The following is a 15,806-nucleotide window of genomic DNA, read 5'->3' as shown; positions in this document are numbered from 1 at the left end:
AAAAATTCCAAAAAGCATAAAAAGTAATTTTTAGACTTTTTATTTTGTTCTATAGTTTTGATTTTTTAGATTTAAGTTTCATCTATTTAAACTTTAGCTTTTGCTTAGCCCAGTTTTGTTTTATTTGAAAATATAAAAATACAAAAAATTTGGAAATATTTTGCCGGATTCAGTCTTGGCTCAAGGATTTGTCATGTTTGCGAAATATCTTTTCTGCGGAGACTAAAATTTTGATGTGGGATTAATATTTATCATTTCTTTATGTGGTTAAACATGCTTAAATGTTCATTTGAAGATTAGCTACATGAATGTGATCTCTGGTTAGAATTTTACGTGGTTGTTTAAAGCATTTAATCTTTCGAAATTTTAATTGTTGGAGTATTGTTAAGCCATTGAGCATTTATGGATTATCTCACATTTGGTAAAAGTTAATCTTTGTTTGAGTTATTTGACTGTAAACGATTGTTAATGAGTTCATATTTCTGCAGCATTTGATAACTAATCGTTTAATCATTTATTTCATAAGGCACTGGTCTATTAACTTAATAAAATCAATTAAGTGCTTGTTTCCCCTCGTGTCTCCCAACCCAACTGGTCCCCGGTTGGTCATCCATTATCCCATAGGGTCTACCCCCCTTAGCCACGGGACACAGGCTTAAACGGAGAGATCGGGGATCAAGGTGGCAGCCCCCGGTCTGAGCGTTGTCGTGACAATCTGTGCGACAACAACTCCATAATAATAATAATAATCCCACAATTCATAATAAACATATATTTTTGAGAGAAAAATAAGATGAAGGTGGCAATGCACAGGTTCTGCCTGTACAAAGGTGTGATCACTTCGAAAGCTAGACGTGCATGTTATTGATCACAATAATTGTTTCACAACTGAAATAGAGACCATTAAGTTACTCAAGGGATACATAATTAGAAATAGTAAGAAATTAAGCTGTTTTCTTGATGGGAAAGAGGACTTGTTTAATTTGAGCGTGGTTCTTACCTAGTGGCTTCAATGTGAATCCATATTCATCAGTCAAGACCATCCCATACTGAGCTAATTCACTGACATTTTGTACACATATTTCTGACATTTAAGAAAGAATGTTAGATATAGGAACAATCCTCTGTTGAAAATTACTCTAGAAGAAGTTATGCAAGTACAAAAAATACCTTTCAGACGCTTCTCCAGTTGTTCGGATGTAATTCCTTTCTTAACACCATAATGTTCAGGATTCTGCATACCCTTTTGAGATTCAATGAGAATCATATTGAAAGAATGGGACTTAATAATGAAAGTGAAAATTTAGCATTGACCGACAAAAAAACCTACTTGTTTAATCCGGACATATAAGAATGAGCATTTCAGCCACTCTATTGCCAAGCTTATATCAGTGACAGTCAACTGAACTATCTCTGCATTTAGGTGTTCTGTTATTGATGAAAGCAATCTGAGATCATTTATCATAATGATTAGTGTAAGAAAGACCTCAATTTATTCATAGTATTCATTTGATTGTAAAAATCATGAACTTACTCTGATTCCACCATTTCACAGCCACCTAAAAGGTTCTCATAGAGATGCAGCTATGAAAACAGAAGCAATGCCCATTGAAAATTATGGGTCCACACAGACAGATAAAATAAATTAAAAATATTAACTCAACAACAATGATTAATAACCAGTTTAATCTAATTCTTGATTGTTTCCTCAGAGGGAATGACATTTTAAACTAATAGAAGCAGCGTGTAACTTTACCTGTGACTCTACTTGCTATTTTCAAATATGATTTTAGGAAGAAAACAAATCTGCTAAAGCTTCTAGACAACTATAACAAGATGCTCGTGTGAAGTAAAGTACTTCATGTATTACAATGCATAAGGAGACTTTAAGAAGGCTACCTCTAAATATGAAGTAGTCATACCGTTTCTTTTCTTGTCATGATGATGACCAAGCCACTTACATCAAACTGGGGGCGGCCTGCTCTACCACACATCTGGAAAGGAAATGGAAGATCCTCAAAATCCAGTATGAGGAAAATTGAAACTAAACAAGATGAGGAAAATATTTATTAATTGTGTACAACATCATTTTCATCACTAATAACAGAGCCCATAATGCGTCAACGGACATAGATTTACAAGGTTTAAATAATATTTGCAGTTTATTCATAAGAAATGGTTGCTCATAAGTCTGTTTCCAAGGTCAGAAACCAATGTCCCTGAAAAGATAAATATGACCATTTATGTTTATATTTTTTTTAAACAAACAATTCTTGTATTTACGAAATAATATGGACACTATTACCACCAAGATTAGCGGCCTCGACAAGGTCCAATCAAGGTGCTAGGTGCTAAGCACACAGGAAATGCACCCACCATCACCTCAGTGCAATCTCCTCTCATTTTAGGCCAACTTCTCAATTCCACAGGGGGGGGGGGGGGGGGGGGGGGGGCGGCGGTACCCAATCAATGTTGCATGATCTGCCACCCCCCCTCAGATCTGGAGGTGGATTAGTGTCCCACACTGATCCGCCTCCAATCCTCCAACGAAACCACGGATCTGAAAATCAGATATATGGTTCCGCCTTTTTTGGCGATTCCTGGAAAGTCAGATTCTTGGGGCCTATTACCACACAATCTAGCAAGGGTCCTAGGAAGTGTACCTAAACGACAACTACTAGACCAAATGGCAACAACGGGACAAGGACCCATTGTCACCTCAGTGAATGTCTATTGCTTCTTATGGACTTTACCGAAGGGAGGAGTCCTAGTATAGAGAAAATCACTTAGGCGGATAAGGTCAATGACAAGGTATAATGTGATTTCCAAAGCCCATTCAAAGAAAAGCCTCAAATAATGGCTTACTTGCCTCAGAGGCAAGGTAAAGGGCTCACCAAGAAAACCTTATTGGTAGGAGGCTAAGACCTAGGTAAAAGGGATAATCAATATGGTAAATATGCCTAGATCAAAACATCTTAAAGAAGGGAAAGGATCTCTCTTGGGGTTTTGTAAGATAGATATCATATAATGATTGGGAGACCTGTCAATAGTCCCGAGTTATTTTGTCCGAGCCTTCAAGGATAACTCCGCATGTTAATCTTCTCTAGCCTTAAGTCTGAGCTTCAATAAAAAAACTGATCCTTCCACAGTAGAATGTCTTCACACTGGTCCAAGCCTTAAATGATCTCAAGAGGTGACTGTAACTCAAGCTTCTTTTATTCTCCACAGGTCTCACTTCCGGTGACAGGACTTCAGGGCCTTCAACCGAGCTCCCTATAAGAATTTGTCCACTTCACAGATAACAATCCAAAATTGTTCCTTCAAGGTGACTGTCTGATCTTCAAAAATGCAAGAACTGTTTATTGTTCTATTCTTAATAGCCTGAGATTATAAACACAAATTTCAAGCCTTAAATAACAACTTGTTGTAGATCCGAGATTCTACAAACAAATTTCAGGCCTGAGGTAATGGAAGGTATCCGAACTCTGTTGTCCGGTAGTCTTTCCACATATTATCTCTGCAATCCATGGGAAGGTGCCATACAAAAAACGCAGAGAGATATGTCACTGATCTGAGTTCAGCAAGGTCTTCTTGATAGACAAGTGTCTGAGCTACACAATAGTCTGCAATCCGAGCTACTGAAGGTGACAGTCCATTGTTGAATGCATTCAAAAGTTTTGCTGTAGTAAGCTACCAAAACGACAGTTTTGTCCATAATTCTGTGATCCGAGCTGCTTCAGAGGTCTGTTCACGTAAGGCCGAGGTCACTAAAATAACAACTCAACCTTCAGATTTAACTCATCCAGAAATTCGTCAACTCCTTCTCAGCCTCCTTAGTACTTTTGTACTTCTTCTGCGAATAGACCACCAAATTGAATGCTAGAAAATGATTTTCACACTTGTATTTTTATAAAATTTCAACTAGGAATGAAGGGACACGACTTTAGGATCGAGGCCGACATGAGTAGGCTTGTTCAGATCGGCTTACTAGGCAGAAAAATAACTTTAACTTGTAAACTCAATAACTTTCAAACTACTTGGAGTTTCGGGCCAAGTAATAGCTCATTGGAAAGCTAAAAATATGCTCTAAAGGATGGTGAAGGTCTCATAGAGAAGTTCTGCCTCTATGGTAGTAAAAACTATTTTTTAATGTGATTGGTCATTTATTGGTGCAGAATTGGAGGTAGGGGCATTTGCCTTCTTCAACATGTCCTTGCCTTCTTCATCATAGGGTCACCATATCATAAATGATATGTCATCAAACCTATGCTAAATCATCTAGTCTTCCATTATTAGGATCACCAGAGGTAAGGTCATCAAGGATTATGGCTTCACATTATCAAAGGTTTGTCATGTCATCATGTGTTTTTCATCAAGATCATCGGAGGTAGGACATGTCATCATGTGTATGTCACATAAGTCATCAAGAGCTTCTAGATCATCAAGGTGTCTTGACATCTTTATCAAACATGAGTTATAGTCATCCTCCGACATGTGAAGAATATTTTCCAATGCCAAATTGACATCAATGACAACCTAGATTAACAATCTCCTCCTTTGTCATTGATGGCAATATTCTTTCCCTTCCAATATTCTCTCCCCCTTTGACATCAATGGCAAACAAGGTGCCCAAATACTACCCCTGTCACACTGCTTCTTTTCTTCATGAATAGTAGTTCTTCATAGGAATGTTACCCCCCTTGTCACAGTGCTCTTCTTTCTGGCAATGTGGTTCATGATAGATGTGCTTACATTCCTTTATGTGATGAACCAACTCCCCCTGTCTGCACAACCTCCTCTAGCTCAAGAAAGATTACCTGCTTAGTGATCAAGTGGAAGACATCTTCAACAACAATCCATTAGATAGATAAGAGATCATGTTCTTCAATGGAGTGTTCCTGAGAAATGATCTATCAAAGAATGATTGTCAGTATAGCTCATCAAGGATTTCATAAGGGCCAATTCACGGATAGCTTCTGCAAGAATGACTAAGAATCATAAGCTCCCCCTAATAGTATGCATGATCTCCTTTGGCAGAGTCTCATTATCAAACACTTGGAATATCAAGGATGTCTTCATCAAATCAACAACATGTGTTGTTTGTGGAGTGTCCAAGAGACTTTTGGATCCAATTTGCTTATTTCTCTATACTCATGTAAATTTCTATTCTAGCTTGGTCGTCATGGTTCTAGCTTGTTGAGGGACCCAAGTCAAGTTACAGTTACGTGCCATATGTCCAATGTTATGGCAGTTGAAGCACTCTATCTTGTTCATGAATAAGAAATCATGACTTCTTCTTGCAAAATTGCTTCTAGGAGATTGACGAGGACCATTATATTCGTCTTTGTGGTCTGCCCTACAAACTTTTGCCATGTGCCCAAAGTCTGTACAAGAATATCAATAACCAAGAAATATAATTTGGTACCTGGGAGAATAATGTTTCCTTGATGTACTTCTGAAGTATTTTTGCCTTGGGATCCTTTGATGATAACCATTGCTTCTTGCATCCTTGACACCATCTGCATTTCTTTTTGGAGTAGGATTTCTTCCATGTCAGCTTGACTCTTGCCTTTGTTGGGAGCATCAACATTTCTTCCTTGCTTCCTCACATCCTTCTTAATTGAAGCATTTTCCTTCTTGCTTGAGGATTCACCTACATAACCAAGGCCTAATTTATCAAGGGGAGACCTTTGATGACTTAGGATGTCATCTAGGGTTTAAGAACTCATCAAGTTCTTATTCAGCAAATCAACTTCCTCTTTAAGAAAGACAATTTCTTCCTTCATTTTCTATTTAAGTTTCTAAGTCTACAAGTCAGAAACAATGTTGCACGAAGCGAGGATGAAGCGGGGACGTGGAAGCGTCATTTTCCAAAAATCTAGGAAGCGAAGCGTCTGCTATATATATATATATATTTGCATTTATACTCAAAACAAACATCCCAAATACCAAATTAGTTGTAGAAGACATGAAAACATGCATATTTTTGCATAAATCAAGATAGATATAACATCCATTGTACATTAATGATTAATTATTCGAGCATCAACCATTTAGATGCATCAACCATCTAGAATCTAGATTCTTCTCCTCTTGTCTAGCCTTTGCCTCTACCTCGATTATCTAGGGATATTAGTCAACAATGCCCAATTTTGATCAAACTACCTAATTCAAGACTTAAAATATGGTAGAAAAAGCTTAACATGCTTGATCGATGATTTTGGCTTGATTGAAAGGTAATTTTTTGCTAAGGGCATGCCGCGTGAACAAGGAGTTCAACAATTAACACCACCAACACTAGGGTACATATAGGGCTTGGTGCTCTTGATTAAATGCTAATCGCATACCTTCATACTTGATATAATCTAATGAAATGCCACAATCCCATTGATCCTGAATTCCTGAAAACTGTTAAGTCTGCTGAATTTTGAATAGGATATGAAATTCTATTTTCTCCATATGAAGTCCAATGAGGCTGGAACCACTCTCAAACATCCTAAGTCATTTCATGGTAATGTTAAAAATTTAAGTAAAAGGATGAAAATGAAAAATAAAGGAGAATTTCACTTTTACTTTAAGAATTTAACATTACCATGAGGGAGCATCTGCTATATTTATATTTTTTTTTGCCTTCATTCGTCACCCTAACCCAAGGTGGACCCACCCCCAACAAGCAAACTCACCTAAAATTGAAAAAAAAAAGATTTTCTAAACGCTTTCTTTAGAAGCGTACGTAAGCATACGGGAAGCGTATGCTTCCTCCTCCGAAGCGCCACGCTTCTGACGCCCGAAGTGTCGTACAAAGCGCGCTTCCAAGCCACGTTTCCGAAAAGTCCAGGAAGCGGCAAAAAAAATCGGAAGAGCGCTTCCGAATTTCGGAAGCACGCTTCCTAGGTGCTTCCGCACGAGACACGCTTCTAGGCTTGGAACCGGGGGGGGGCGCTTTGTGCAACATTGGTTAGAAACCCTCCATGCACTTTATCTGATTTATTCCTACCTATTTTTTATGTTACTTAACAAGTTATTTACAATGTAAGTACTGAAAATAAACACTAGTGCATGCTCAACATATTATAGATCAACAACTGAAGGAAATAGAAACAATCACACCAAATGACATCGTTATTTTTGGACCTGTTGTCGCACAGATTATCACGACAACGCTCAGAACGGGGGCTGTCACCCTGATCCCCGATCTCTCCGTTTAAGCCTGTCTCCCACGGCTAAGGGGGGTAGACCCTATGAGATGATGAAGACGAACTGCCAACCAGTTGGGTTGGGAGACACGATAGGGAACAAGCACTTAAATGATTTAGGAGTTAATGGACCAGTGCCTTGTGGAGTTAATGTTTAATCGATTAAGTATCAGATACTGCAGCAATATAAACCATGAAGAGCAATCATTTATCATGAAAAGCTTAACTTTTTCCAGATACAAGATAACCATAAAGGCTCAATAGCTCAACAACTTAAAAGAGTAAATGCTTTAAACAACCACCAGAGATCACATATATGCAGTCAATCTTTAAATGAACATTTAAACACGATAAACATTAACTCCCACGCCAAAATTTTCAGCCTCAGCATAAAAGATAAAACCTAAAAAAATTCACGAGGTAAGACTGAAATTGCAAAATATATTCTCCTTTTTTTTTTTTTTTAAACTTTGAAATTTTTATGATTTTTTAAAAGTAAATTTAAAAGAAACTAAAAATCTAAACCTAAAGCTTAAAAATTTAAAAGAACTAAACTATCAAGATATTAAAATTTTAATCTCTAAACTAAAACGAAACTTTGAAATAATTAAAATCTAATTATAACTTAACAAAAACCTAAATCTAAAATTAACCTACGCAACGTATCTAAAACTATATGCTAAAACTTTTACGCTAATGAGAAATAAACAAACGTGAGCATGAAACGAATCTATTGTTTGCGTGATTTTGAAACCTGGCCCGAAACAAGATCTTCAAACGTTAGGAACTCACGCGCAACAGCTAGCTGATCCGAGAAGTGGAATGCGTTTTTTTTGTTTGTTTGCAGGTTCCCTTGAAGGCGAATGGAAATCATTTACAAGTTTGCAGTTACCAGCATCCACGTAAAGCTTCAACGACTTCTGCGTTCCTCAGATGCCAACCCACGGAGTTTGACGGCGGTAGCGAGGCAGAAAAAATCTTAAATGTTTTCTCTGACCGATTGTTTCTGTAGGTGCGTGGGCGCAACTTGCAACCCAACGCTTGTAATGCTAAACACTTGAAACAATACCTGGCTCGGACGGCAGATAGAGGCAACACAGCGGCAGGAGAAAATACCCACGATATATACAAATCGATTTTGGTTTAACGTTTGCAGGTTAGCATGCGGGTTCAAGAGAAAAGGACGCGTGAGGATGCAGGTTGGGGAGAAAACGTGGGCAAAAAGAAAATCGAATGGATGGTTGCTAAGTTTTTGGCAATGTAAGACGCAGGGGTCTCCCGGTTTAGTGTGGAGAAGAGCCGTCGAAAATAGCAAGTGAGAAACGCATGAATCAGCTGAAGAGCAGATGGGGAAACCTGAGCTTATATCTTTAATTTATTGCAGATCAAACCCTCGCACATGAATTGCAGATCTGAAGGCAACAGTATTTAGAACCCTTGAACAACCAGAATAGAGAGCCTGCAACAAGAAGAACTAATTTTCCACAAGAATTTATCTCAGATCTGAAACCTGCAAGAAGAAAACAAAACCCGGCAGATATACACAAAATTTTAAAGTAAAACCCTTCAAAACTAACCTAAAATCACAAAAAAAAAAATTGCAGTAAACAAAATCAAAACCCTAGATCCAACAAAAGAATTACAGTATTTACAAACCGAAAGCTCTTAAGAAGCCAGATTTATCAATAACAGCAATAATATTATCAGAATTTAATTTAAATGTAAAATGCTTCAGAAAACCCTGCATGCATTCATAAAAAAAAAATATTTCAAATGATAAGCCCGGGATCAAGAACTAGCTGGGCTCTTTCAGAAAACACAATCCGGGAGTTGGCTGGTTCAGCCGAGAACTTCCCCTAACGCCTGGTAATCTGAAAAAAGGATTTCCTGCACAGCTTAAAATCAACCATCAACATAGAAGGAGAAAACAATAGTGAAACCCCGATCAAATGGAGATACCTGCCACTATATTTCAGAATCTAAACTATTATTCAAACCCCAAAGATCAGACAAGATACCTGAGCCTAGATCAATCTTCATTAAGCTATCATCAATGGCTGAAAATATAATTATGCAGAAAAAATAGAACAATCTTACAGCATTTTCAGAAGAGTAACACCAACAAGATTTTTAACCCCAAAGTCTTCTTTATTGCACAAAAAAATGAACTACAAGAGAGCTTCTTCAGCACAAGACTCACAGATCTTCTCTCAAATGACCCCCTAGGACCCTATTTAAAGGAAAAAATCCCAACGGCTAGTTCAAGTGATCCATGCTGAAATGATCTCGACCGTCGATGAGAATCAAGATATCTCTTAATCTCATCCGTCGAATTAGTTAATTCATTAAAAAATGAAATTTTGCATTTATTTACTCAAAAATATTATTATTTTATTATTTTTAGGGTTTTTTCTTTATTTTATAATTTTTCTTTAATTTTTTATTATTTTTTATTTTATTTTATTATTATTATTTTTTTAAATTTTTAATTTTTTAATTAAATGGATCCTCGAACTTAGCCTTTGGAAAAAACACCTAGGACCTAGGACTTAGGACTTATGAGGGGATTAAAACATTTTCTAACCCTCAAGACACTTTACATCAAGACTTTTACAACTTTACATCTTAAGAGGGAAAACCCATTTGACATAGACCCTCATAAACCACCCAGTTCTGCGACACAACTATAATCTAGCAGATTAACACACTAGGATTCTCCTAAGATTCTAGTGACAAAATCCATCCTGGCTTTGGGGTTAGGCTGAAGGAAAACTCTGCCGATCATGGATCGGTGAGACGAAAAACCTTCCGGGACGTAGATTATCACTTAGAAAATTAGGTCCACCTAGGCAATTTACATACATGACTCATATCTGCTAAGATTATTTACAATTTATACATGCAGATTGGGTTTACAACATAAATTGATCAAGCTGTCGATGACTGCAGAATAGCACGGACATGTCGATCAAGCACTACCCCTTTTTGCGAAGAAAAGGGGGTGTACTGCTATGGGCAGTTGACCGGTAGTGGTCAATAGGACCAATGTCCTCGGAAAAACCCAATGTGGGAAAACGATGCAGCTATTTGAGGGTTTTCTTATTAAGAATATTAGAGTACAATCTGTGTGCCAAATCTAGCCTACCCAACAGAGAATTTCCTTGGCAGTAATACCTCTCAGTTTGAGACAAATTTCCCGGCTGAAACCCCGAATAATCCTTCCGGCAGCTACTCAGTTCCAATCTGCCACAGAAACCCTAGCGTCTGCCCTTTCTAGACTACGTCAGCCCCTCTCTGCCCAGCACTGGCCCTGCATCACCATGAATGGGTCTGTGTCAGCATTAGGAGGCCCTGCATCAGCCTTCTGGCCCTCTACGTCAGCAATGCTGGCCTCTCTGAGGCTCTGCGCAGCTCCTGGCTGCCTCTGTGTGAGCCCTGGCTGCTACTGCGTCACTCTCCCCGGCTACTGCGCTGCTCTCCTGGCACTATCTCTGCCTCTTTGTCTCTCTGTACTCAATGCCCCTCAGCTGTACCTCCGATCATTGATTCTATCTCTCTTAGCACACCCCGCTCTAGAAAATAGAATGACTGATCACTCTGGTGTACTCTCCAAGTGACCCTCAAGCCCCCTCTTATACTTTTCTTGTTGACATATCAACGATCGAGATTAAGTCCCTAATCAACAGCTAAGATTAGATCTGGCTTGATCCATGTCTTTTGGACCATTCTAACACAGTTTCATATTAGTCCACATTAATAATAAACTTAGGGACTCCATTAAAAATATTAATTATTTTAATATCTCTTGAACTGTTTAGAATCTGCTCAAATCCTTTTTGGGTATTGGAGATCTCATGTGCCCCAACCTCTCCACCAAATTTCATGGCTAGAGCACATCTGATGCTACCCCAAATCAACACTCCCTCTTAGCGAGGACTGTGCTCTAGCAATACTCCTCACTAAGTATTACCCCTGATCATCCGGCATCGGTCCCTGTGCTGATGTTAGGCCTGTTGCCCACCATCCTCTACACTACTGCATCCTGTACTACTACCCATGGCCCTGCCACTTCCACCGTTGCATCCATACTGCAATTCCCTCTGCATCCGTGCTGTTGCTAGTCCTTTCTCCCAACACTGCATCCGCACTGCAACTCCTCTCATCATGCTGCATCTTACCGCCTACTACTGCACTGCAACTCAGTTACTGAGAAGTAAGTAACTAATCTCCCAACTCTGACCTCTCTGTTGGGCTAGAGACCCTCCTAATGCTAAAGCTCCCTCTGCCTGCTGACAAGTGCTCCCTCTCTGACCTCTGCGTTGCTGCAACAACTCCCTGCATCTCGCACCGTTGCACACCTCTTTGTACCATCCTACACTGGCGCAACACTCCCGTTCCTCTCGCATTGTTGCAGCCTGCTAGTGTTGCGCTATCTCGAGAATCCTGCATTGTAGCTCTCTCTGCCGCTCCATCCGCATCTGACTCTACCCACATCAATCAGTCCTACTACGCCTCTTCAGGGCTCACGTAGCAAGGTCTAATCCAAGACGCTGGGTACCTCGAGGATCCTGCCCCTCATCGCTTTTAGTCCGCCTGACTACAACTCGATGTCTCCCCACTTCCGCTCAAGTGGTGCGTGTGCACTCATGGCACGGTCATCGTCTGTCAACACTTCCTTTTTTGCCCTTGCTGGCACTGCCTTAGTCTCGGAAGACTCTCCCTTACTCTTCTTCCTTGGACACTGGGTCGCTTAATGACCCAACTCCCCACAGTGGAAGCACTTGATCTTGGAGAGATCCTTCTTCTTCTGCTTTTCTTGCTTTCCCTCAGATGTTAGGACAAAATCTTCCTCCTCCTGCTTGACTTTGATCCCCTTACTGCTGTTACCCGTCTTCGACTGCCGTTTGATCTCTTCTTGGCGAAGAGCAACCCACATCTCATCCCAAGTTGGAAGTGTCCCTCTCCCCAGTATACTTTGGACAAATACCTCCTAGTCTTCTGAGACAACATTCAACGCTGTCCTCACCATCAATTCCTAATCCGGCATGGCTTCTATAGCAGTGAACTGATATCAGATCTCATTTAGTCCTCCAAGGAAGGTGTCAATCGGTTCTCCCTTATTCATCCGATACGACCTCAACTGATTCTCTAGTAACATTCTTCTCTGCACAGAAGTATGCTGGTACAATTTCTTGAGGGCCTCCCACATCTCATATGTCGTTTCCTTCTCGGCAATGTGTGGTACTACTACATGGTCCTTGACCTCGTCAAGGATGATGCTCTTGGCCCTCGCCATTGTGTCCTCATACTTGTTGTTATCATTTGGGTCGACTAGGATAGCTAACCGTCAAGGAGAAGTTATTGACACGATTTATGTCAAGCACAGATAAGATTCTAGCCTTCCAAACTGCGAAGCTCGATGCTCCGTCCAGCCTGTCCTGGTCTCTTACTCCGTGTAGTGCCATGATGCTCTTCTACTTCCCTCCTGGAAGTTCTCCATCTGACTCCCTCTGAGTCTTGATTTCCCTCCTAGAAATCCTTCTGTCGATGTCAAGATGCCCCCTACTCTGATCGTCCATGCAAACGCACCACTGATCCAGGTTTCTCGACTAGAAACCCTCGGTAGCAACTCCCTCCTCTTGGCCTTTCCCTGTCAGGTATTGTTGTGACTACAGTACTTCACCAGCTCCACTCTGCAATATTCCCACAGCCTTCTAAATCCCAGCAACTTGAAGGTGAGAGCTCCTAGGCTCTGCGCAATCCCGGCACCAACAACTTGACCTCCTTAACGAACTACGTCAACCCTCCTAGCTTCTGTGTGGCTCTGCCTGAGGCTCCCTTTGCCTTCCTTAGCCTCTGCGCTACCTCTTCCTGGCTCACCCTTGATGACGCAGGCACTATGTCACCCTTCCCTTGTTGCTGCTCTGCTAGAAACAACTTCTGTCACCTCGGGACAACTGTTTTTTGCTGCTATTGCTCTGCTCGGCTGATATCCTCAGTCCTCCTATGATCTACATTCACGCTCCGATACCATCTTGAAGTTTCTAAGTCTACCCGTTAGAAACCCTCTATGCACTTTATCTGATTTATTCCTACCTACTTGTTCTGTTACTTAACAAGTTATTTACAATGTAAATACTGAAAATAAACACTAGTGCATGCTCAACATATTACAGATCAACAACTGAAGGAAACAAAAACAATCACACCAAATGACACCGTTATTTTTGGACCAATGTCCCCAGAAAAACCCAATGTGGGAAAATTGATGCAGTTATCTGAGGGTTTTCTTATTAAGCAATATCAGAGTACAATCTGGGTGCCAAATCCGGCCTACATAACAGATAATTTCCTTGGCAATAATACTTCTCAGTTTGAGACAAATTTCTCGGTTGAAACCCCAGATAATCCTTCCTGCAGCTCCTCAGCTCCAATCTGCCCCAAAAACCCCAGCGTCTGCCCTTTCTAGACTGCGTCAGCCCCTCTCTGCCCAGTGCTTGCCCTATGTCAGCTTGAATGGGTCTGCGTCAGCCTTCTGGCCCTATGTGTTAGCAATGCTAGCCTCTCTAAGTCTTTACACAGCTCTCGGCTGCCTCTGCGTGATCCTTGCCTGCTACTGCGTCACTCTCCCCAGCTACTGTGCTGCTCTCCCGGCACTATCTTTGCCTCTCTGTCTCTCTGTACTCAATGCCCCTCAACTGCAACTCCGATCACTGATTCTATCTCTCTTAGCAAACCCCTCTCTAGAGAATAGAATGACTGATCACTCTGGTGTACTCTCCAAGTGACCCTCAAGCACCCTCTTATACTTTTCTCGTTGTCATATCAACGGTCGAGATTAAGTCCCTAACCAATGGCTAAGATTAGATCTGGCTTGATCCATGTTTTTCGGACCATTCTAACATAGTTTCATATTAATCCACATTAATATTTTAATTTCCTTTAAGTTTATACTGAGGGACTCCATTAAAAATATTAATTATTTTAATATCTCCTAAACTGTTTAGAATTTGCCCAAACCCTTGCTGGGTATTGGAGATCTCATGTGCCCCAACCTCTCAACCAAATTTCATGGCTAGAGCACATCCTATGCTATCCCAAATCAACATTTTCTTGCATTCTTCATCGTTCTTTGAGAGTATGATCTCCATTTTTTCCTTCATCCTGTTTGCTTCACATGATTGGCCCTTAAGTGAGATGATTTCTGCTCTTAATTTGATGATGTCATCATCCTTCTCTTCTAGTTGACATGTCATGGGGTTTCTCTCCTTTTCTATTTTATCAACTTGTCCTTCTATGAATGCCAATGCTTCTATTGCCTTCTCAGCACCCTCTGCTTGTTTCCTTGCTTCTTCTAGTTGTGATCTAAGGGAGGAGACCTCTTCCTTGTATTGACCAATCTCTGCTTCAAGTTTGTTCAAGATCTTGTGCCTTTGTTCAAGGTGGCTTGACAAGGTATCTTCCCGTTTCTTTGCCTTATCCAATTGATTTGTCATGGATATGACTTATTCATGATGCTTTCTCTTGTTTTGATGAAATTCTTCCTTAATATTGGCGAGCTCCTCATCTCTTTCTTGTACTTGAAGTTTGACAAGGTCAACCTCCTTCCTTGTCTTGTCCTGGTCACTAACTTGTGCTTTCTTCTTAAGTTCCTCATTTTCGTTTTTCAAATTGTTAATCTCTTCTATGGCAGCCATAAGTTTAGAGAGGAAATCTTCTTCATTTTCTTCATCTTCTAGATCTTCTTCGGTCCTGATGTTATCACTTTTATCTTCAACTTCCTTGATGGGCTTTGGATTTTCTTCTTGTTTTCCATCATTTTCTTGACTAGAGATCATTGTCAACACTCCTTTTGAGTGAAGATCATGAAGTTTATCCCATATGCCTTTTGCTAATGAACATTTTTCAAAATTGACCTTCATAGAATCAGGTAGCCCATTCAAGGCTTTCATTGCTCTTGTATTATGTTCCTTGGATTCTCCATACATCATGCTATCCGCAATCACCGATTTCCAAACTTTAATGCCTTGAGTCTTTAAGAAATTCCTCATTCTTGCCTCCCATATATCAAAGTTTCCATTGAACAATGGAGCCTTCACAAATTGATTGACATCAATTTGGGTGGTCGAGGGAGACACATCTTTAGGAGGATTGGAGACTTTCTTCCTTGGCTTCGTCATTTGTGTTCTAATGATCAACCTTCAAGCTGTTAAGCTTTGAGTGAAGGTACTAGCTCTAATTCCAATTGTTGGAAATACTGAGAGGGGGGTGAATCAATATTTCTTTTCAATTGTTATTTTTACCAGTTAGATCATTTATATTTAGAACACAAAATGAACAATAAGAATAAATGCTTTTATTAATTTCTTTTTCACAATAAATCAAGTACAAGTATATAGGGCTCCAACCCTGGACGAAACCACCAATCTACAATCTCCCAAGCTCCAACCTGTTGCCAAGCACCAACTTGGACTTTTGTGAGGCTCCGACCTCTAGGGCACCAACCATATCTTCTCAAGGAACCGACCTTACATTTAGAGGCTCCAACCCCTAGGGCACCAACCCTTCTCTGGTACAGACTCCAATCTGGTTTCTTGAGGACTCCGATCC

The 15,806-nt window shown here is 40.1% G+C and overlaps 1 protein-coding gene across 1 annotated transcript in view; it reads right to left on the bottom strand.

Annotated features, from left to right (window-relative positions):
* RCK (DNA helicase ROCK-N-ROLLERS) overlaps positions 1-15,806 on the bottom strand; it is a 418,165-nt gene that overhangs the window by 127,081 nt on the left and 275,278 nt on the right. Inside the window, exons 12-16 of the mRNA XM_089455815.1 lie at positions 1,923-1,994; positions 1,535-1,584; positions 1,331-1,448; positions 1,171-1,234; positions 1,001-1,084 (exon numbers count right to left, since the gene is read on the bottom strand). Coding sequence (XP_089311941.1) covers positions 1,001-1,084; positions 1,171-1,234; positions 1,331-1,448; positions 1,535-1,584; positions 1,923-1,994 — 388 coding nt within the window. The remainder of the gene's footprint in view (positions 1-1,000; positions 1,085-1,170; positions 1,235-1,330; positions 1,449-1,534; positions 1,585-1,922; positions 1,995-15,806) is intronic.

This window comes from Pinus tabuliformis, chromosome 7 (genome assembly GCF_031772625.1).
Source record: "Pinus tabuliformis cultivar Carrire ecotype Pingquan chromosome 7, CPIR1, whole genome shotgun sequence".
Lineage (NCBI taxonomy): Eukaryota > Viridiplantae > Streptophyta > Pinopsida > Pinales > Pinaceae > Pinus > Pinus tabuliformis.
This window is presented reverse-complemented; position numbering and strand designations above follow the sequence as displayed.